We start from the raw sequence: 24,642 nt of genomic DNA on the forward strand, positions 1-24,642 counted from the left end.
AGCTTGTTAACCCGCATCCAGTCTCTAACGGCCTCAAGACCCCGGTTCATCACGTCCACCGCTTCATTGAGTTGGCACGGGGCGGACAGATACAGCTGCGTATCATCCGCATATTGATGGTATCTTATCCCGTGCCTCCGAATGATCTCGCCCAGTGGTTTCATGTAGATGTTAAATAGTACGGGGGACAGGACCGACCTCTGCGGCACCCCATATGTTAGGGGCCTCGTGGTCGATCTCTGTCCCCCCACCAACACCGACTGCGACCTGTCCGAGAGGTAGGAGGAGAACCACTGCAAAACAGTGCTTCCCACCCCCACCTCCCGCAGTCGTCGCAGAAGGATACCATGGTCGATGGTATCGAAAGCCGCCGAGAGGTCAAGGAGAACCAGGATGGAGGCGTGGCCTCCATCCCTGGCTCTCCAGAGATCATCGGTCAATGCGACCAAAGCGGTTTCTGTGCTGTATACAGATAGTCCTTAACTTACAACAGTTCATTGAGTGACGGTTCGAAGTTACAAGGACACTGAAAAAAGTGAGTTATGACATTTTTTTCACAGCATCCCTATGGTCACATGATTTACATTCAGATGCTTGGCAACTGACTCACATAAATGACTGTTGCAGTGTCCTGGGATCACTAATTTAACAACTGCAGTGATTCACTTAACAAATGCGGCAATAAAAGTCATAAAATGGGTCAAAACTCACTTAACAAATTTCTCACTTAGCAACATAAATTTTGGGCTCAATTGTAGTCATAAATTGAGGACTACCTGTATTGCAGCAGTGAAACTTGCATTGATCATGAACTGCCAATACAGTTAATACTGGAAAAGAAACCTATACGTATATGTTTAACTACTACCAGATGGGAAGTCATGTTAGAGTTTTGCAAAAAATACAACACAAAGTCTTGTGATATTGTAAAGAGTTAATCATTTATTATCACATAAGCTTTGGTTGACCACAGTCCACTTCATCAAATGGATCTATGCCACTTTATATAATCATGTTTGTTATTCTTCTAACTACTACAAGATTCTAAACAGAACCAACTATGAATGATATACCAGAATACATCAAATGTTAACTTGAGGTTCAATTTGTTGAAATTTGCAGACTTTCTATCACTAGAGCCCTCAACCTCCAAAACTGATTGTATTTTTAGTATTAATAGTTATTGTTTTAATTTTTTATTAAATAAGAGAATATTAAATGCAAACTTATCCTCAGCATTTTTAAATTAACAATACAAAATAAATTGTATTTATATAATCTATAAATTAATATATAATTTACATATTCATATATGTGTGTGTAATAACAACAACAACAGCAATAATAATAATATAATCATCATCATCGCACAGTCAGCCAGATGTTCAGTCTTGGTTTGGCATTTTTGTCTACCTATTGAGTCCTTACCGAGGACCTGGGATGGGCAAATCTGGATGTTTGATGGTGTTACAGATATCGTCGCAGGATGGAAGCAATTCCAAGTAAAGCTGCCTTCTGCAATTGACTGATGGCAAATTTGTCAATGCCTAGGGTGTTCAAATGGTGCTCCAGTTATTTTAGGACTGCATCCAAGGTGCCTATTACTATTGGTACTACCCTTGCTTGCCTTTGCCATAGTCATAACAACAACAACAACAACAACAACAACAACAACAACAACAATTCTTCAATACAGGTATTCATGGCCTTAATTGTATTGAATGGTGGAAATACAATTAAGGCCATAAATACCTGGGCAATACCAGTTATAAGATACCCAGCTAGTATAGTTAACTGGACACAAGCTGATTTGGACATTTTGGACTGAAAAACCAGGAAACTAATGACAATGCACTACAGTTTACATCCATGTGGTGACACTGATAGACTATACCTGCTCCAAAAATCAGGTGGCAGAGGATTATTACAAGTGAAGCAAATAGTTGAAGAAAAAAAACATGCACTGGGCGATTATTTAAAAGAAAGTCAAGAACATCTATTAATCGAAGTAAAGAACAAAAATCTACTGAAGGTCCAACAGACGAAACAGGAATACAGAAAAGATGTGATAAAATCAAGAATGGAGAGTTGGCAGAACAAAGCATTGCATGGTCAATTTCTGGGAAAAATAAAAGATAAAGTGGACAGTGAAAAAACTTGGTTATGGTTAACAACAGGTACATTAAAGAAAGAAACAGAGTCACTAATCCTGGCTGCGCAAGAACAAGCTATCTGCACAAATGCCATTAAGGCCAAAAACGAAAAATCCTCTGATGATGCCAAATGCAGACTTTGCAAAGAAGTTGATGAAACTGTTGATCACATACTCAGCTGCTGTAAAAAAATCACGCAGACTGATTATAAATTGCGGCAAAATTCAGTAGCACAAATGATCCACTGGAATTTGTGCAAAAATTATAATATTAAAACAACAACAAACCGGTGGGAACATAAGCCTGAAAAAGTCACTGAAAATCAGATGGTCAAGATCTTATGGGATTTTCGTATACAAATGGACAAAATACTGGCGCATAATAGACCAGACATCACACTGGTTGAGAAAAATAAGGTTACAGTCATAGACATCGCAATACCAGGTGATAGCAGGATTGGCGAGAAGGAACATGAAAAAATCACGAAATACCAGGATTTAAAAATCGAAATTCAACGATTATGGCACAAAGCAGCAGTGGTAATTCCAGTGGTAATCGGCATACTGGGTGCTATTCCAAAAGCACTGGAATTACAATGCCTAATTACAGTTAAAAATTGACAAAATCACCATCAGTCAAATGCAAAAAGCCGCATTGCTTGGATCTGCACGCATATTATGAAAATACGTTACGACCTCCTAGGCCCCTGGGTGGGGCCTGACTAGTAATCAATGCCAAATCCAGCAAAAAAACTGGCTGCTGTGATACAATTCTGTTGTTGCGATAATAAAATAATAATAATAATATTCATTAAACATGAAACTCAGTCAACTGAAAGTTCAAAAATGCCATTGACTGATGCTAATGGTTGATACGGGTTGCTGCCAGCATCCTAGGTATCAGCCAAGTACCTTCTTAAAATGTATGATGTTCCGAATAGCGCAAGTTTTTTGCAGTTCTGCTGGTGTTATTGCAGAAAGCTGCAATTTCTTGATGTATTATTAAATATACATTTTTGTTTTGTTTTTCAAGGTGTTAATGGATCTGTAAATGGAAATAGTACCACTTCAGTATCAGGCATCAACACCTCTGTGTTATCTACCACCACTGCAAGTTCCGCAGGACAGGCAAAAGTTATAACCTCAGTAGGAGGAAGCCGCAAATGTAACCAGGAACAAAATAAAAACCAGGTTCTGGATGCAAGAGCTGTCAAGATTAAAGACAAGGTAAAAACAGTGAAAAAATAAACAGGTTAAATTTTCACATAAGATGTAGTCACTTGAATTGTAAGGGAAAATCCTTATATAAATGCCTACCTTTGTGGGCTATAACTGGTGTGTATGTTTGCTGTTTGTGATGGTTATTCCCATGGGGCCATGAGGGTTGATGCATTCTTAGGATGGAGATATTTCATGGGGGTAACTTGTTGCTTGTGATACAGTATCTTTGATACATAAAATTAGAAAAGGATCAGGTCTGAAATATGTATTATGAACAGTACTCTTAGACCTCACCAAGGAGCAGTTTTAATTATCCCATCATTTTCCTTGAAAGATGAAGGCGACGTTGACGTTGAGAAGAACCATTCATTGAGGGAAAACATGGAATAGCTAAAGTCATTCTGTATAAGTCAAGCGTTTGCCCTTCAGAAATGCTGAGTATGGGTATGGGGCTTGGGATAGGTGTTGTGTAGGGAATAAGTTTGGTTTGAGAGCCTGCAAGCTGAAAGGCTGGTCTGGTAGGACAGGGATAAGCTTATGGGCTGCAGCTTCACTGATGCTATATTACAGAACCGGTATTGCAATATCTTTATGATGGAAAATTATAATAGCATAGGAATAACATAGTATAAAATAGAATAATATAGTAACTAATTTGAGTAGTAGAGAAGCCTAGACAATGGGGGAAGGAGAGAAAAATAGAAAGAAAAAGTTTTGGTAAGAATGATGAAATTCTGTGTATGCTTACTTGGGAATGTATTATACTAAATATATTCTACTGAATATAATAGCTTTTGACTCTCAGACAGAAGCAACCAATGATAGATGATTGCTCGAATAAATAAGCCCTATGCCATACAGGGCTCTCTAGGTCAGAGGTGTCAAACTCATGTTGTCACTTGATGTATCATGACTTCCTCACCCCTTTGCTAAACCATGGGTGTGGTCAGCACGTGACGTATGCGGCCTGTGGGCTCCAAGTTTGGCAGCCCTGCTCTAGGTGATAACAAGCACCCTGAATTGCATTTGGAAACCAATTGGTAATCAGTTTCCACTTGTAGAGCAGTTGAGTCATATGGGCATAATACGCAACACTTCCCATGCTCTAGCTTCCGAATTGATCTCAAGGGTAGCACCATCTATAGCGCATGACAGCAAATCATTTGTGAGATAACTAGGGCATGAGTGACTCTCTGAAGGACTTCCCTGTACATGAAAGGGGGCAGCTGGCACACTAGGTGTACCTGTGCAAAGGCCATCCTGGCCACAGCTATCACCTGCTGTTTAAGCAGGAGTTGTGATTGTGGATATGTATTCTACCCATGTTGTACTAAAGATCAATGTGTATATTCCCACCAACATCTGATAATATTAAATAAGTGTTGTATTTCAATGGCGTGTATGTTTGTATTTAATGTTTGTGTGGCGTGGAGTGTTTATGAGCTACCAAAACAGTTCACATTTGGAAGCTGGTCTCTCTGCCATGGCATTATGCCTAACTTTTTCCCCTCTTTTCATGCAATAGCACACATAAGAGCAATTATAGTACATAAAAGCATGTGCTTTTCAGTAAGAAGAAATAGTTTGTTCTTGCCAGATTGTCTAATGTGGTAGATATTACAGCAATTATTGGATGGGTAGGTGGGGTGATATAAAAACATGGCTGTTGCATATCTCCGCTCTGTACGAACATAATTTCCTAAATTTAATGTGCAGTCTATTTTGGAGCAACTGACTGAATAATTTCTCTGAACAAAGATCCTATTTTCCAAATTAATCTTTGCCAACATGGTTCCCTTGATATATGTCCCAGCACAACTAGAAGATACCAGATTCAGATCAGCAGGCCTGTCAGCTGGCCAGCATTTCATATCACATTTTGCAGCCTTCATTTTGTTAGCTTTATTGCAGTGTGATAGAATGGTTAAGTCTAAGGCTGAGGAAGTAAAGGTTCAAATCCTTACCTTATTGGCTATCTTTGAGCTAGTAACTCTCTTTTAGCCCAGTTTTTCTCACAGGGTTGCTGTGAGAAAAACAATGGAGGGAAGGTTATATATGCTGCTTTTAGGTCCTGGAATAGTGATATTATAAATTCAACAAGTGCATAGAATTAGATATCTGTTTTGCAGATGGGCAGGTGAAGATAACAAATTTCTCAGAATGTGGAACCATATCAGTTATCTATGTGCAAACCCAACTGATTCCTGAAATTCATGTGAGCTGTTTGTGAGATAAATCTCTGTGTTATTGCTACAGGAGTAAGAGCTTAATGTTTCCCATAATAAAAATTTTCAACACTCAACCTTCATTCCTAGAAACCCAGAAAGAAAGCAGTGGATAGTTCCAGCAACAGTGAAAGTGATTCTGGCTCCTCCTCAGACACCTCTAGTGAAGGCATCAGTAGCAGCGACTCAGATGATTTGGAAGAAGAGGAAGAGGAAGAAGAGGAGGAAGAAGAAGATGATCAAAGTGTTGAAGAAAGTGAAGATGATGATTCAGATTCTGAGAATGAAACACAGCCGAAAAATAAGAACAAGGTGTGCTCATATCACAACTGCTAGATTTTTTTTTTTAACAGGGCACGTTTTCAATTTATGGGACTCTGCATTGTGAGGTTGCATTGGGTATCATAAATTAATTATTAAATGTTCTCCCTTTCAAACTTCTCAACATGTTTGGAACAACAAGAGCAGGATTTAAGTCTGATGCTTTTCTATCTTGATGGATTAACTTTTTGGGTTGCGTGGGAATCAAAATCACAAAGTCTGCATTAAACCACACAAGTATTCACAGAAACAGCCAGCTGTTCTCAAACTTGTTCTATATTTTAAAAACTGACTGAAACCACCAAACCAATGTAATGAGCAAAGGTTTATAGGGTTTTCCTGGTCTCTAATAATTTACTTGTGTTTATTATTCTGCAAGTCTCAGTCTAAAATGCATTTTAGATGGAACAGCACATTTAAAAAAGGAGGAGGCACAGCCTAGTCTAGTCCTTCTATTCTTGGACGAAATCCCCTTGGATTTCAGTAAAATATGCCCTCTGTTTAGGATAAAAAAGATAAGTGCTTTAAATTAGCTGGACAAAGTACAGGTTTATATTTTTCTAAAATGGGAACTCTAGGTTGTAAACTGAGGCCCATGGATATCAAGCCAATGAAATACTCTGTGTCGCAAAGGTTTGGGTGTCCTGAGTGTTGCCATGACTACTGAATTCTGTTTACAGCTCCTCTTTTCCTTGCAGAGCAGTTAACACTGTCCAGTAACCAGAATGTAATCTTTAATGTTCCGTTAAGTTAATCGTGTGACATACATTCAAAAATAACTGATTTTTCCATAGTATTTTTTCACTACCCTCGAAACTGTAACTTGATGTAGTAAAAGGACTTTGCAGGAAATAAGCCAGAGAAGATATATTGTAAGGTTATTTTATGTTTTTTACTAGGTAAAGTAGTTAGGAGTGGATGGGTGTGTCTGCCTGCCTGTTGTGGGTGTGTGCTAGTGACAATCAAGTATGTCATTATGCTATTTGGATGAAATAGTACTGGTAATTTAATTGTTATTTCGTTATTAATGATCTTTTGGGTTTTATTTAAAAACTACTTGTTATCTGTAGGCCTGTAAGGGTATAGTATTATTTTATTTTATTATTTTTCAAAATCGCTTGTGATCACAGGAAGATACCCCTTTTTGTGGCCAGGACCTCACAATTCCTTTTGTCTTGGCATTAAAAAGGGCTTGGGGTCAAAGGCAGTTCAAGCCTATCTTATTTTTGGTGGCTTATCTTTTAAGCATCCCTATAGTATTCTCCATCAAACTATTTTTCCATATTTACAGGTGCTAATGCATAGCGGACCAGACATGAAAGGAGATGGACAGAAATCCCAGGAAATGTCCCAGGAAAAGAGACCACACCAGCCAATACCTCTTGCGTCTGATAGCCAGACTCACTCATCATTCCAGGCCCAGCAGAAGCAGCCTCAGGTTTTGTCACAGCAACTTCCCTTTATTTTCCAAAGCTCTCAGGCAAAGGTGGAATCTGTGAACAAACACACAAGTGTAATACAGTCTACTGGATTGGTGCCCAATGTGAACCCTTTGTCTTTGGTAAATCAAGCCAAAAAGGAAACTTTCTTAAAACTTATAGTTCCTTCTCCTGATCTACTCAAGACAGGGAATAAAAATACCTCTGAAGAAGCTAGCGCATTGACCATTGATGTCAGATCAAACCGGGTGAGACGAATTTCCCTTTTATCTGAACGTTTTGAAAAAGTGGGGAAGGGGGGGGGTTCTGTTTGTGCGCCCGTATATGTTAATTTTTACTTTGTTTAAATTATCTTACGTGTCTGGAAGAATGATAACTATGAAACTGTCAGTACAATTATATATTATAAAATGGTTTAATATGGTTACATTATTTTGACTTGGGCGGGGGGGGGAGAGAATAGAAATCGATAAAAGAGGAGCCCTCGGCACAAATTGCCAGCTTTCAGCCTAACCTGTCAGATTACATTTTGGATTATTGAAAAGACAAATGGACAGGATGGGAAGAGCCATGTACCCCAGGCCCCTGCTTGGGACAGGATATCAATGAAATAAATACACTGAATCCCGATTTAGAGGATTTGCTGAATAACAGTTTTCCTTTGACAGAAGAACATGTTCTTTCTTCGCTTTCTCCTCCAGGCAGTTAAAATACATGGAATGCTCTGCATTAATGCTGATCATGCAGTTGTACATTTTAAAAAATATCTCATCCTCTACTTTACAGAGAAAGATTGCACTGAAATCTGGACTCCCTTCCCTCCAGGCTTTCATGCCAAATGCTTTAAAATAATGAATATATAAATGATGAAAGAGATACTGTATAGTGGTAGCAGCCTTGTACCTCCTCTGTAGAATGGAAGGCAGAGCCTGGGCAAGTGAATAAGTCTTGTATGAATCTTAATAGGACTGTACTCCTCTGATAGATGCTCCAGATACAAGTGAAGTGTAGTTGTGGCTGTGGCTGGGGTTGGGAGTGGGGGCTGGGGAGACTGGAGCTGAGGCTGGGCAGGGAGCTAAGAAGGAAACAATTGATTAATTCTATTGAGATAATGCCAATGGGATTTAGGAGTTGCTATTCTCACAGTGCATAAAATGAACTTATGATGGACTGTTCTACTGCATTATATGTGGACACCTGAAGTCATGAAAGTGGGGTACCCAGGGGTGAAATTCAGCAGGTCCTGACAGGTTCTGGAGAACCGGTAGCAGAAATTTTGAGTAGTTCAGAGAACCAGCAAATGCCACCTCTGGCTGGCCCCAGATGGGGAGGGAATGGAGATTTTGCAGTATCCTTCCCCTGCCACACCCACCAAGCCACACCCACAGAACTTCTACTGAAGGCATAGAGGATGCGTTCATAAAATACTTATTTCAAAAGCAATACAGTTTATAAAATCACATTTTTTTTTGAGAAAGGTATCGTCTTTTTAACAAGTCCGAACTTTTAAAAATACAGTTGAGCACGATGCCACCAAATGTTCAATGGAATATGTTTCAGCTTTCAAATAGTTAAAAGGCAAAACAAAATGTATTGCTCTGTTGGCATGATATAAAGTTTTGTGCTTTGTTATAAAGAAGAGGGAGTCAAACTATTCTCCAAGGCACCTGAGGGTAGAACAAGAAGCAATGGGTGGAAACTAATCAAGGAGAGAAGCAACTTAGAACTGAGGATAAATTTCCTGACAGTTAGAACAATTAATCAGTGGAACAACTTGCCTCCAGAAGTTGTGAATGCCCCAACACTGGAAGTCTTTAAGAAGATGGTGGATAGCCATTTGTCTGAAACGGTATAAGGTTTCCTGCCTAGGCAGGGGGTTGGACTAGAAGACCTCCAAGGCCCCTTCCAACTCTGCTATTGTATTGTATTGTATAAATCCTGGATTTTGTGGAAATCCAGAATGGGATTTTGACATCCAATGATTGTTAAAGACAGAAATGAAGTCATGATGCTAGCTACCTAAATATTTCTGGTGTTGCACTTGAATTAAATAGAAAAGGTTAATTTTGAACCACAGATGCTTTCAAATAAGGCCTTATCGTGCTGTCATATTCACAAACAGAAGTTTCATATCCTTTTTTCTTCATCTTCTAACCTTTCTGGATTTTCTAAAGTGGGGGGAGGTCTATTAAGAATCCATTAAAGAGGAAACCTCTTGGATATTGTTTAAAAAAACCTCAAGAAGCTTTCCATTTAGAAGTGATGAAGGACGGTTCAGAAAAATGGATATGAATAGGCTTAGTACCATGTCTGGCCTTATCGTATAGTAGTTTTATTCTCCAACAAGATAATGGGCCCCACAAATATAATCTTACAGTGATGCGGGGTGTGTGGAAACCAGCTGAGTCTATTGGCAATATAAAAATGACTGTAAGTATGGTATAATCTTTCATTAGTCCTCAAGATGCTTTCCTGTTATTCCTTCTTTTTGGGAAAAGTTCAGAGATTATGCAGCAATTAATATGTGATTTTTTTTGTTTTGTTTTTTACCAAACTGGTTTGAATAGATAAATAGCACATATTATTACATTTCATCTCTGTGCTGTCCCTTTCACACTTTTTGTAAGGGCTGTAGTCAATAATATACCTCAGACCTGCAGCAGATAAAAAGCAATGAAAGGATTGCTTGTACTTTTTCTCATTGTGCTTCCACATCTTGTCCAAAGTGCTGTGTGGGAATCCATATCCCTTTCTTTTGATGGGACCCAGAAGCCTGCCAAGTGGAGGTATAGGTCACTTACACTTTTTTCATGCTGCTTTCTTGTACATACAAAGCAACTCGGATATGTGAACCAAGTGCCTATTGAAAAAGAGGTCGCACAAAAGTACTAACCTCAGAATTTTAAGCACAGTACAAGACATCCTTTTAAAGTGACCTTCATGCTTGGTTTCTGCAAAGGAAGAATTGGTCATCTTTTATTTTCCATCCTGTTTTATTTTCCATCATGTCGTCTCATACTACAAGGGATTCTTAAATGTAGGGATCTGTTTGTTGTTATTTAAAAGTGCAAAACTTTCAGACAAATTGAACTGTTGCTGATAGCACAGTGGATTTGAATGCAGTTGTTGGAACTTGTATATAAAATTGGCGGTGACAATTTTATATGCATAATCTTAAAATTATTTTATTGTTTTGCTTTAGCAGCTGTGATCTTACTGGTATTAAAACTAGATCAAAGTTTATTCACAGTATAATTGTATCAATTGGCTGCTTCACAATTGTGTTTCATGATTAAAAGTAGAGACTTGAGCAATTGTATATATTAAATACTTTTAAAGTAGCAAGAAATTAAACAGGTTTCTCTGTATTTTTCCCCAGAGATTCTGGATCCCATTATGTAGTGTCAGTTCACATTTTTTTGGATTTTCAGTTTATATTCATGGAGTGTTTTAGAGTCCTGTTTTGTTTTGTTTTTTGTTTTTGTTGCTACAAATGTTACATAAAGATATTTTAACATCAGTATTTTTTTTTTAAATTGCCTATGGATTTTTAAATTTTCCATTTACATGTAATTCTGAACAAAAAGTGAACATAAGGAAAAGAAATGAGGAAGATGTTTTAAACACAATGAAAATAATTAAACACAGTTACAAAGTTCCATACAAGGATCTGAAGTGTAAAGTAAGAAAAAAGTTGCTTAGTAGAATAACAAAGGAAAGAAACTAGATAATGAAAAAGTGCATGTAAGAAAACTATTTCTGCAAAAATGAGAGTGAGAGGAAGATGTTGTATAATGTAGTTAAAGAGAATAACACAGCTGGAAAGAATATAATCAAATATGGCCAAGAAGATTAAATGAAACAAAGAAAATGCAGTGGAATTTTAATGGAAATAAAACACTTTTTTGAGGAGGGGGGAAATTGGATGGGAGTGGCTAAAGGTGCCTCCAATAGAGAGAATGGAATTAGAAATAAAAATTAAGAACTTAGTCTGAAATTGAAATGAGGGAATGCTTAAAGGACTATTTTAAATATTTGAATGATACTAACATGTATAAATAAGGACTTGAAATAACTATCATAAATGTTAATGTCCAAGAAAGAAAAAAACTGATAAAAAGGATTTCATACATGCTAAAAGGAAAGTGAGGGTGGAAGCTCATTCCAGTCATGTGATCTTTTGCTTAGTGTCTAGGGTGCTTAGCAATGGAGTTACCAGGCTCAATTGTACTACTGCTACTACCTGTAGCAGAAGAAATGTTAAAATATAGATGGTTTCCTTTATGGAGAGGCTATGTTTGTTTAATGTGCGCAATCAAAAGGCTGCATGACTTCTGAAAAATGCTATTTTTATTCCCCATGCAAAGATACCGTGTTTCCCCGAAAATAAGACAGAGTCTTATTTTCTTTTAACTCCCAAAATAACTGCTTGGCCTTATTTTCAGGGATATCTTTTTATTTTTGAAGTGCAGGGGGCGACGAGCATGGTCACCTCATGGCTGCTGCTGCTGCTGTGTAGCAATATTTTAGTGGAGGGCTTATTTTGAGCGGAGGGCTTATTTTAGCACATGCGCTCAAAAGCCCGATTGGGCTTCCTGGGAGGTCTTATTTTCAGGGAAACAGGGTAGAAGTAACAAGAATGAATGTAAAACTAAAGGGTATTTAGTAGGTTAAATGACCATGAGATGATTCTCAGCAGAATTCTGATTGACAGGATATAAGATATGACATTGAGTAACATTTCAAAAGTGCAGTGTGGCTTTATGTCAAGCAACGAGTGTGCAGACTAGATTTTTCTTTCTTTCTGCTTCTTGATAAGCACTGTAAGATTATTAAAGTTTATTACATTCTTGTTGGTTTAGAAAAAGTGTACACTAAAATGAATAATTGGAATTTTGGAAAGTTTGACATGACTATGGAGTTTAACATTGGTTGTTGAATGCAGTAAAGCAATATATGACAGGAGTAAAGCATGTTTAGGCAGTTCTTGATTTATGACGTAATTGAGTCTGGGAATTACGGTCACAAATCTTGATGATGGTAAAGTGGGTCTTCACAGGACTATGAGTTTTCGCAATGGTTGTTAAGCAAACATTGTAAAGTGAACACCACAGCCATAAAGTGAACACCACAGTCATTAAGTGAACCCTTTTGTTTGCTATGGGCATTATTTGATGGAAACAGGAAATAAATGCTGGTTTCTGGCAAAAATGTCATAAATCGCAGTACTCAGCGTCACAGTATGGGGACACTGTAAACAGCCATAAATGCATAACAGTTGCCAAATGCCCAAACACCCAGAATGTGGTCATGTAACTGAGGTTGCAGTGTCTTGACTTATGTCCGCAACAATTTAAGACCAAAATTCCAGGCTCTATCGTGGTCATAAGTTGAGGGGTACCTGTACCTTATTAATAGTACTTTATTATTAACTAACATTGCATTATACCTATCTGTTAAAAAATTATGATATTTCATTTCAAAATCATCTTTCTCCTCATACGTTAAACACTTTGTATGTAATGGCAGTTTCTTCAGGTAAATGGATTAGGCATTCCAATTTCTCTTCTTCCATACCAGATCTTAGTGGATATTATCATGACTCTGTAATAATGCAAGTAGATACATGTAATTACTTATCCAGCCATTACTGTTGAGATATCTGTTAATTCTGTCTTGAATACATATAGAATTACAGACAATATATTCATCTACTTTCTGTTGCTAAAGTAACCCCAGCATGTAACAATTAAGGTTTATCTTATTTAATAATTTAGGGGGTGCAATGGCTAAGCGGTTAAAGATGTTGAGCTTGTCAGCTGGAAAGCTGACAGCCTAGGTTCAAGACCTGAGCAGTGCATGATGGGGTGAGCTCCCATTACTTGCCTCAGCTCCTGCCCACCCAGCAGCTTGAAATCATGCAAATAGATAAATAAGTGCCATTTCAGTGGGAAGGCAACAGTGTGTAGTTGTACAGTCATGCTAGCCACATGACCATGGAAATGTCTTCAGACACCGTTGGCTCCAGGAGTAGGTTCCAGCAGCCGTTACTGCTGGTTCGCTAGGGACGCTTCGTGCGTGCACTTGATGCGTGCAAAGCATGCATGCGCAGTACCACTAAAATTGAAGGGAAAAACAAGATGGTGGCATGGCAGGCCTGGGTTGCTGCCAGTTCCAGCGACCCAGGCCACCAAGTTACTATCAGTTCGGCCGAACCAGTAGGAATCCACCTCCGGTTGGCTCCCTTGGCTAAGAAAAGGAGATGAGCCTCTAGAAAAGGATATGACTGGAAAGGGGAAACCTTTACTTTTACTTTTTTTAATAATATAATTTTGATTAACCATTTTTCTTCTTTATGAACTGTAATTCAATTTATTTGATTCTGCAGCTTGTTTATCAGAATGTTAAAAACAGCATTCCAAGATCAGCTAGGTCTAGCTCAGTATTTTGTTTCTACACTTTAGCAATAGATACTTCATTAATTGGGTATCTCCTGGTCCTGTCCCATTTAGCTAGTGATGGATGGATGGATGGAAGGAAAGAAAGAAGGAAGGAAAGAGAGAGAGAGAGAGAGAAAGAAAGAAAGATTTTATATGTCCGCCCGCCCACCCACTTCCCATTACATTTGGTGATAATTATTATGTTTTTGTGTTTCTGCAGGAACAGTACAAACAAACATTCCCAGCACAATTCAAGAAACAGCACGAATCATCCAAGAGCCTAAAGAAGATTATCACAGCATTATCAAATCCAAAGCCAACCAGTTCATCACCAGCTCATCAAAAACACACCTCTTTAGAAAACAACCATTCAAATCCTTTCTTGACCAATGCACTTTTAGGTAATCATCAACCTAATGGAGTAATTCAGAGCGTCATTCAAGAGGCTCCTCTAGCACTTACCACCAAATCCAAATCTCAACCCAAGGTGAACGAAAACATATCTACTTCCAGCAGCGTAACCTTTTCCTCACCAGTAAATTTAACCACATGTGGGAAAAAGACACCAAGCAACCGGACACCTATTATGTCTTCTACCTCTCCTGTATTACCTGGCCCAGCAAAGGAAAAGGCAGTCAGCAATAATACAGTAACAGCAGTAAAAACACAACATAGTCATTCTTCGGCAAAATCATTAGTTGAACAATTCAGAGGAACAGATTCAGATGTTCTAAGCAGTAAAGATTCTGAAGATTCGAATGATGATGACGAAGATGACGAGGATGATGATGATGAAGAAGAAGATGAGGATGATGAAGATGAAGATTCTGATGATAGTCAATCAGGTTTATTTCCTTTAAAGAATCTGTGTAAAATGCATTCTTGCGTCTTTCTAAAACTCATATTCTGTGCTGCAAGTGTCTTGAATTTATGCTGAAGCTTTTGGTTCTATAGTAGTTTCTGTATGAAATGCTGATATTTCAGATAAGTATTTTAGAGATAAACTAATCCTAATGCAGCATAATTCCTAACTCATTTAAACTAGTGGTGATGGGACTGCTGCCATGCTTTTATTGCAATTGCTTTTAGATCACAGTAGGCCAGCAACACTTCAGATGTTGTTGAATTATAACTCCCAACATATTTCTCTATTGGCTAAACTTCCTAGCGATACTGAGAATTGCAGAACAGCAAAATCTGGAGTGTCACAGGTTGTACATTCCACTGCCAATTTTTATTCTTTCAGGAGGTTGACAGTAATTATGAAATAACTGTTTGATCTGGTCATACAATGAGAAAGAAATTTTGAGTTTAGGGAGATATGTTTCTCGAATAAAGGTTTGCTAAAGGAGAGGGGGGAGAATAAGGAATAGCTGATGGCCTAGTTTAAATATTTTATTTAAGTCTCTATAAAAATACCTGGAAATGAGCCAGTTGGATTCAGAAGGAGATTGTGTGTGTGTGTGTGTACCTCTACACGTGTAAAATATACACATACACACAGATACATATACATGGGCACAACGAAGCTATGCTGCCCATTTGCATGATAGTTGTAATCAATGCATATCTAAATACCTTCTACACACATGCTTACTGGGGTAAGGTTTAAATACTAGTTAAATTACATAGCTACTGGATAGTTCTTCATATGAAGAAACTGTCAACTTTCTGATTAAATGTAGGCTAGAAACCAGCATTTTACTTAACTGAAAATTATGAGAGCTATGATATTTTTCAAGTTCAGCTTCGGAATTAATATCAGTGTCTACAAGAGGTTTTGTATACCATTAAAACTTACGCAGACCTGCATCCTTCTCTTTGTGTATTACAAAGCAAATAGTAGCCAATCAATAGTTCTGGTGATGAAAGAAAGGCTCAAGAAGCATCTGCTTTAGACTGCTTTCTTGGAGTAGTATTTGATAGACACAACCTATAATCCATGGGCTGCATTTTTTCTTGTGAAGGCATGAACAGTAGATGTGAAAGCCTTATGGGTATATGATCATATTCCCAATACAGAGGGTGTGTGTCCGTGTGTGTGTTCGTGTGTGTGTGTTAATCTAGTACTGCTAATGGGTGGATACATACTTGGATTTCTTGGGTCCTACTTACTTATTTTTTTCCTCAATATTCCAGTGAATGCTGGAATAAGGCACCATTTGTTTTATGTAATTCACGGTTCTCTCTATTTTCTCAAAGAATCCGATACTAATTCAGAAGGGTCTGACACGGAAGGGTCTGAAGATGATGAGGAAGAAGATGATAAAGATCCAGATGAGTCAGAGTCTGATACTGAGGGAGAAAAATCTACCATTAAATTGAGCAAGACCCCTTCTTCCACTAAAAGCTCTTCTATCAATCTTGCCACTTGTTCGACACCACTTAATCTCCAAGTAGCAAAGACACCCAGTTCTGCTCCAGCTGCATTATGCCCCGAGTCCCCCTCACCAGTATTTGTAGGAACGCCATCATCTGGACTTGCTTCAAGCACCCATTGTGGTACAGCATTTATTTATTATTTCTAAAAGACTATTGTATGATCTTTGCTTGAAATCAAAAAGGTGATGAACTTCCAGTAGGCCGGTTTTCACCCTCCCTGAGCCTCCGTGTGTGCTTTGCACTTACCTGCATCTAAAACGATGGGAGGGTCGGGGTGGGATGGACGGGGCCAGCCAGGGGTAGGATTTGGGGGTTCTCCAAACTGCACAGAATCTTAGCTAGAGGTTCTCCCGAACCCCTATGAACCCCCAACAGCCCACCCCTGGTTCTATCCATTAGTTGAGTATTATCCATGGTCTATGCAGAATCATATATTTTCCAAAATTTGTAAGACTCATAGGTGAGATTTATAAAAAATATCTAAGTTCTACTGACTCAAGATAAAATAGGTGCATAATAGATTAAAAAACCATTCATTATGTCTGTTTTATGTTACTGGTTTCAACAAGACTACCTGGAGATAGTTGTGTTCAACTGTTCATTTCTTAATTCAGACTAATCATACTATCAAAGAACATTGTTCCTAATCTAATAAGACAAGCCTGCTGTTTCCATTTATAGGTATTAAAATTATAGTTCTCATTTTAATAAGATTTAAAAACTTAATTGAAGTTTAATCCTGCCTTCCAGCTAGCTAAATGCCCAGACACTTCTCTTATATCCAGGTTTCAACTCCATATATAGGTTGTCCTTCACATGGGATTACAATTGTGACCAGAATTTTTGTAGCTAAACAAAGCAGTTGCTAGGTGGGCTGTCCTTAATTTTGCAACCTTTTTTGCCATGGTTGTTAAATGAACATGCAGTCATTAACAAATCCAGCTTTCACCACTGACTGATGACGTCGCAAATGGCAATCTTGTGACCCAGGACACTGGAATCGTAGTAAATATATGCTGGTTGTCAAGCACTTGAATTTTGCGTGGCACGACAAAACCGCGGTCCACTAAAGCGCGCCCGATTAAAGCGCGTACCTGACGTCATCAGCAGCGCGACAAATACGACCGCGGATAAAAAAGGGCGCTTTAAAAAGCGCTTTTAAAGCAAGCCGATTCACGTAAAGGTAAGGGTTAGGTTTAGGGTTAGGGTTAGGGTTAGGTTAAGGGTTAGGGTTAGGGTTAGGGTTAGGGTTAGGTTTAGGGTTACGTTAAGCATTAGGGTTAGGGTTAGGTTAAGGGTTAGCGTTAGGTTGAGCGTTAGGTTAAGGGTTAGGTTTAGAGTTAGGTTTAGGGTTAGGTTAAGGGTTAGGTTTAGGGTTAGGTTTGGGGGGGGTTAGGGTTAGGTTTACGCTTTAATTTTAACTTTACCGCTCACAGCGTGCTGTTTTCGTCGCGCTGTGATGATGTCAGGTACGCGCTTTCGTCGAGCGCGCTTTAGTCTACCGCGGTTTTGTGGTGGAACCGAATTTTGATCACATGACCATGGGAATGCTGACAGTTGTAAGGATGGGGACTGGTGATAAATCATTTATTTTAGTGCTGTTGTAACTTTGAACAATTGTTAATCAAATGATTGTAAGTCAAGGACTACCGTAATCTCATTCCTTATCATTTGTCAGCAAATAACTGTTTTAGCATACTGCATGCTGTATAAATCTTTCATCTAGTAGTGCTACTCCTATCACATTGCAAAGGAGAAGATTTTTTGTTAAGTGGGTATAATTTTGGGGTTATTTTTAGGTAAAAACAACAAAATGGAGAGCCTGCCAGGCTCAATATGAATTGCATGAATTGTTGCATATAAGGAAAAGATTAGAACAAATGTGTATTTAACTTAGTATTCTATGGTTGATTAGATGATTCTAGCAATGGTGGGTTGCTAGCCAGTTTACTACTGGTTTGATCATGTGCGTGCAACACTTCTGCGTATGAGCCTCCTGCCGCCGCCACTACCAGTTCGGCTGAACCAGGCCAAACCAGGAGCAAACCACCTCTGGATTCTAGGAAGCCCACAATCAGTAACTCTCATTTACTCATTTTCCTCCAGCGACTTAGAGTTAACAGGCTTAAAGTTTTTACTAATGGGGATAATCTAGTACTAGTATCCATTTATAGCCTTATTCTCCATGAATTGTCTAATCCCCTTTTAAAGCCATCCAAACTGGTGGACTTCACAGAGGAATCTGTCATACCATGTTAGATTACCAATCTTTCCATGATTTCAGAAATCATTTTCTCCCAGCCATATTTAGAGATGCAGGGAAATGAGCAGGGACCTTCAGCATGCAAAGCTGGTATTCTACCACTAAAATGAGGACTTAGGCCATATCTGCTTGCAAAAACATATTTTAATAATTTTGCACCATATTTTTTCTAATGAGTATCCAATTTAGCAATTAGTTGTCAGTACCTTCTCCTAGGAGTGAAAAAATGGCATAGAGATCTATCAGAAGAAGAAGAAGAAAAGGCTGTTAAAAGCCTGAGGTGTAGGCCTCTGAAATATTCATTTTTCATGAAAGTAAGCTGAATAAGTTACTTCATGATACAGCAGCAACGCAAATTTGACTTAGTTCTGGAGTTCGCATGGATTTACACATTATTGGGAGATAATGTCCTTCACTTCCATGCAGCTGAATTATATGGTTTAATATTGTGATCAGTAAATCAGTAAACCTCGATATCTACTGATTTTATAGGATATGTTACAGTAGCAAGTGAAAATGATCAGCTTCTAATTTCTGTTTGCCAACTAGTTTTAATTTCTGTATGTTTCATTATAAATTGACTTTTTGAATTCTATTTAAGGTTCTTCAAAAAGGCGACGAGTGACAGATGAACGGGAATTGCGCATTCCTCTGGAGTATGGGTATGTACAATAAATTTGAAATTAAATTTTTGCAGCGTTTATTTGTTGTGTGTTCTTACCCATTCTGAGAGGGAATTATTTTAAGATGTCAGTCTGAGTTTAGGATTGATGGAAGAGGAGTAAAATATTGATTTGTGCTATATCTTGTTAGATTTTTTTAAATCTTGAAAAAGTAGTGTTACGATTGTCAACCCTGAAGACAGAATTCTAAGTTGCTGTTGCCAAAGGCTTATATTTGCAATCTAATATTAAACAGGAGGCACTTGGGGAAGAGAATTTATATGTGGGACATCATTTAGCTTCATTTGAACCTTAGATCTCCTCTCAATATCAATTTTGCTACTTTACTAAGGCTAGATTCACTTTGGAAATCTGAATAGAAGGAAATTATTTAAAACTGCTTAGGGGTCCATTTGAAGATGGAGACCTGAGAAGCTACCCCCTCCATTCATATTCTCTTTTACTCTGCCTCATAGGGAGAACATAACGTTTTAATAGGTAATAAACCTCTGAGGTTCTTTATTAAACTAAATCCAGTTCTCCAAAAACATACAATAATGTTTTGAATGTGTTGTGACAAAATAGATCTGCTTACAAGTAACCAAAGAACAATACATTTCATAGGAAACTTTAAACCTTTTATACAGTTAATCCTTAACTTATGACCATATGTTTAGTGATGGTTTGAAGTTATAACAGTGCTGAAAAGTGACTTACAATCTATCCTTGAAGTTATGACCATTGTACCATGGCTACGGTCATGTGATTGCAATTTGGGTGCTTGGCAACAGGCTCATATTTACAACAGTTGCATCACGTTGGAGTTACATGATCACAATTTGCAACTTTCCCAGCTGGCTTGCAACAAGCAAAGTCAATAGAGGAAGCCATATTTGCTTAACGACTGCATGATTCGCTTAACAACCATGAGATTCAGTTAACAATGGCAGTAAAATGGTCATAAAATTGGGTCCAGTCACTCAATGACTTGCTTTAATGAACACATTGCTTAGTGACTGAAATTCTGGTCCCAGTTTTAGTCATAGATCAAGAACTACCTTAACTTACTACACAAATTTATACATTGAACTTTTTCCGTATATTTTTCTAAACAAATACACCATGTTTGAAATATGTCCAGGCAAACGGAATACAAAATAATAGAGTTGGAAGTGTCCTTGAAGGGCCTTTGTCCTTCAATCTGACTAGGACCTTCCTAGTTAAATTGTCAAAATATATTACAATCCTGCTGGAGAGTAGAACATCCTTAATTTTTCAAGGTTCCATTTTTCAGACATTCTAACTAGTTTGCAAGGGACACCATGCCTCAGTAGCTAAGACGCTGAGCTTGTCGATCAGAAAGGTTGGCAGTTCAGTGCTTCAAATCCCTAGCACCGTGTGACGGAGTGAGCTCCTATTACTTGCCCCAGCTTCTACCAACCTAGCAGTTCAAAAGCATGTAAAAATGCAAGTAGAAAAATAGGAACTACCTTTGGTGGGAAGATAACAGCGTTTTTGGCGTTTAGTCATGCCAGCCACATGACCACGGAGACGTCTCCAGACAGGGCTGGCTCTTCGGCTTTGAAACGGAGATGAGTACCACCCCCTAGACTCAGGAATGACTAACATATATGTGTGAGGAGAACCTTTACCTTTAAACATTCTTTTTAAAAAGAATGTATGAAAGAAAGGAAACCTTTGTCTATAAACTAGTTTGCATTGTTAAGTGTCTTTGCATCTTACTTCTTTCTTCACTTGGCAATGTACTGTATTTTCTTCTTGCTTCATATGGGGAATTCCAGACTAGGACTTGGTTTAGAATCAATTTGTAACAACCAATCTTTCTATACAGATTACAAGTGCAACCTGAATAGCAATAGCACAGACTTAGATACCGCTTCACAGTGCTTTACAGCCCTCTCTAAGTAATTTGCAGAGTCTCCATATTACCTCCAACAATCCTCATTTTACTGACCTTGGAAGGATGGAAGACTGAGTCAACTATCAGCTGATCAGTACAAAATTCCAGGTTGTGGGCTGAGTCAGCCTGCAGTACTGTATTCTAACCACAACACCACCACAGCTCATCATCGAGCCCAGTCATTCCTTATCTTGAAAGTTAGTTTTACCCTACCACCAAGATTTCTGATTTCTTCTTTCAGTGTCGGCTTAATTTTTTGCATATGATATTGTATCAAAATGACAAAACAGAGTTTGGGGAGGAGGGTGTCACATGCAGCCCTTGCGAGCTCTGTTTTGGCTGGGACAGCCTCCTGCAACCCTCTGGCAGCAAAAACAGAGCTCGGGAGGGCTATGCACGGTCCTTGTGAGTTCTGTCTTCATGGGCAAAGGCACCATAGGCCGGTCCTTCACTATTTCCTGGGCAGCCCTGCGAGCCAGATCTAAGCACCCCGTGGGCCAACTCCGACCCCCAGGCCTTGAGTTTGAAAGCCCTGCTCTAGATGTTCAAGGCATTAACCATAGCACCCCTTCCTCCCATTTTGTCCTGCAACAACCCTGTGGCCCAATGTAATCCATTGAACTTTCATAAGTGAGGGTGCACTTGATTTTGAGTCTCCACAATCCCATTCCAACACCTTCATGACTTTCCTTTCCTCTAGCTCAGTACCAGTTACTCCTGACTCCAAAGAGTTGTTCCATGTCTTCTCAACCGTGTCCATATTTCATACTTATGAAGTAAATCTTTTACCTTCTAGAAAAAACTTACTTTCAAATAAGTATGTAGACAATTCCTTTCCTAGTTTGTTTCTTAACACAGAACTATATTTGCAGGTGGCAAAGGGAAACAAGAATAAGGAACATTGGTGGCCGCCTTCAAGGAGAAGTAGCATATTATGCACCATGTGGAAAGAAGTTAAGGCAGTACCCAGAAGTTGTAAAGGTATATTTTAAACAGTATGCTTTTGTGTATGTATTTAGCATGCACATTTGTGTTTAAATGGAATTTTTTTTCTTCCTGTAAAGTTCTTTGATACAAAATGGCCTGCAATGTGGAGGCTAATGATAGCAATAGCAATAGCAGTTAGACTTATATACCGCTTCATAGGGCTTTCAGCCCTCTCTAAGCGGTTTACAGAGTCAGCATATCGCCCCCACAGTCTGGGTCCTCATTTCACCCACCTCGGAAGGATGGAAGGCTGAGTCAACCTTGAACCGGTGAGATTAGAACCGCTGGACTGCAGATAACAGTCAGCTGAAGTGGCCTGCAGTACTGCACCCTAACCACTGCGCCACCTCAGCTCTCTAATGATCCTTAATCTGTCTCTGAATTCACCTACTGTAAAGTCATAGTCCCTTGCTAGAATATGCACAGTATTTGAATTCTCTAATATTAGCTGTACATCAAAGCTGGGTTGTAATGACTTAAAACCTGAAGTGGAAAAATATGTGATTTTTTCAGTATCTCAGCCGAAATGGAATAATGGATATCTCAAGGGACAATTTCAGCTTCAGTGCAAAAATAGGAGTGGGTGACTTCTATGAAGCCAGAGATGGACTGCAGGTATCCGCTTTTTAAAAAGTAAAGTCTTTGATCCGAGAGTAGTACCATAAATCTAAGTGATACACACACACACACACACACACACACAAACAAACATACAAACACACACACCGTGTTTTCCCCAGGGTCTTATTTTCTTTTGACCCCCGAAATAAGCATTTGGCCCCTGAAATAAGCATTATTTTTGAGGAGGGCACCTCATGGCTGCTACTGCATTGCAATATTTTCAGGGAGGGCTTATTTTCAGTGGACGGCTTGTTTTAGCGCATGCGCTCAAACGCCCGATTATGCTTATTATCCAGGGAGGTCTTATTTTCAGGGAAACATACATGCATATACACATACACTACACTCTGTAACATTGCTATTGGTAGTTGTTCATTCTTAGAGCAGTACTTATGATTTTATTGTCGAGATGGTGAGTTGACTGAGCACATGATCAGGGAAAGTGTGGAAAAACCTTCATAATTTCATGTTTTGACTTTGCCAAGTTAATCAGTGTCTTGTTGAAATCAATGTAGTATTGTTCAAATTGCAGACAAATCCATTATTCAATATTACCAGTCTGTAATGCTCAGCATATTCCACTGCTCTAATGATAGGTGGGTGGGTTAGGTAATACTTCCTGTGGTTAAAATGCCTATGTAGGGCATCTGTAGCCCTATACTATTGGGTTACATCAATAGACGTAACATCAATAGACAACACTATTCCATCTATTATAACACCAATGTTGGTATATTCCTTTCAACATTTGTGAAAACTTTGGGTCTGTGTTAGACAAGTGGCAGTTATATATAGTTAACATTTGTGTCTCTGATATTCTTACCTTAGTTTTTAGTAACATATGTGGCGTTAACTCAGATATGGAAGATAGATGTGTTTGTTGCATGCATGAGAAACTGGGCAAGTAAATTGAAAAGGCAGGGACGCTATGATAAAGATTATTTTCTAAAGTCATTTTACCAATAAGACACCTTGCTCGGTGATAGATGACTAAATGCAGTCATCCTGCACAGGTTTATGTAGGAGCAACTCCTAAAGAGCTCAATGAGGCTTATGGTATTTTTAAATATATCAATATACATAGTTGTAAGAATTTACAAAGTGATTTCTTTCTTGGTTTATTCCATGTCTGATTTTGGGGGGATTTTTACCCAGGAAACGTTGTTTATCCTTAATATTCCCTGCCTTAATATCCTTCTTCATATTACATCACATGCTATCTGATATATTCCTATGTAATAAGTACCATTCCTCCTCTTTGATTTCAATGTACAATCTATTCTTCCTCCGTAGATTTAATAGCTACAAATCAGATATGTGTAGATATTTGCCATATGCTCCAAAAATGTTTTCCGAAACACCTGGAACTATTCTACATGGTTATTATACCATGTATCTACAAGCCTACAAAAAGAGGGTATTTGTGAAAAAATCCTAACATTGTAGAGCCACATAGATAAGAAAATGGTTCTGCTTGAATCTCTTATCCAGTAGATGAAGAATAATGGAGGCTTATGGTTAGTTCCATGAAAGCTTATTCATGTAAAAAGATGTCAATAATGCAGGTTATTATTCTAGATAATGGATAGAAACAGAAAAAAAGATTTGTGCAGTATTCATTTCTGTGAAAATTTTTGTTTGTTTGTTTTTGTTTGCTTGCTTGCATTGAGATACATGCATGCATGTAAGCACATTCCAATTAAAAAAGAAAAAAAGTACCCTTTGCTTCTTAAAGGACTGGAATGGATTGCTTTGATCTTGAGTTATTTTTAATGATAATGGTTTTAGATTACTTTTATGGAAACAAAATAAAAAATATCTGTACTGCTGTACAGATGAAACTCTATGACTGTTCCCTTCCATCAGCAAATTCTGTGAGAATGATACATTTTTGACGGAGTATTTTCAGAAGCTTTATCAAGCTATAATTCCCAGGATTATTGGAGAAAGCCATTCTATTGACATGATCAGGTTCTTAGTATAATGCAGGGGTGTCAAACTTGTGATG

At 38.3% G+C, this 24,642-nt stretch overlaps 1 protein-coding gene across 26 annotated transcripts in view; it reads left to right on the forward strand.

Moving 5' to 3' along the window:
* The window catches only part of BAZ2B (bromodomain adjacent to zinc finger domain 2B), a 244,363-nt gene that overhangs the window by 163,017 nt on the left and 56,704 nt on the right, over positions 1 to 24,642 (forward strand). For 19 of the 26 annotated variants that reach the window (XM_087710070.1, XM_087710002.1, XM_087710091.1 and 16 more), the window contains 8 exons: positions 3,186 to 3,379; positions 5,689 to 5,910; positions 7,211 to 7,606; positions 14,019 to 14,643; positions 16,001 to 16,300; positions 19,045 to 19,105; positions 21,899 to 22,007; positions 22,527 to 22,628. In XM_087710070.1, coding sequence (XP_087566196.1) covers positions 3,186 to 3,379; positions 5,689 to 5,910; positions 7,211 to 7,606; positions 14,019 to 14,643; positions 16,001 to 16,300; positions 19,045 to 19,105; positions 21,899 to 22,007; positions 22,527 to 22,628 — 2,009 coding nt within the window. Of the gene's footprint in view, positions 1 to 3,185; positions 3,380 to 5,688; positions 5,911 to 6,615; positions 6,792 to 7,210; positions 7,607 to 14,018; positions 14,644 to 16,000; positions 16,301 to 19,044; positions 19,106 to 21,898; positions 22,008 to 22,526; positions 22,629 to 24,642 lie in introns of those variants that run through there. The other 7 variants (XM_087710087.1, XM_087710092.1, XM_087710124.1 and 4 more) reach the window with 2 other exon arrangements.

Source organism: Thamnophis sirtalis, unplaced genomic scaffold (genome assembly GCF_051295495.1).
Source record: "Thamnophis sirtalis isolate CommonGarterSnake01/CBP01778 unplaced genomic scaffold, rThaSir2_p1.2 scaffold_1, whole genome shotgun sequence".
Classification (NCBI taxonomy): Eukaryota; Metazoa; Chordata; class Lepidosauria; order Squamata; family Natricidae; genus Thamnophis; species Thamnophis sirtalis.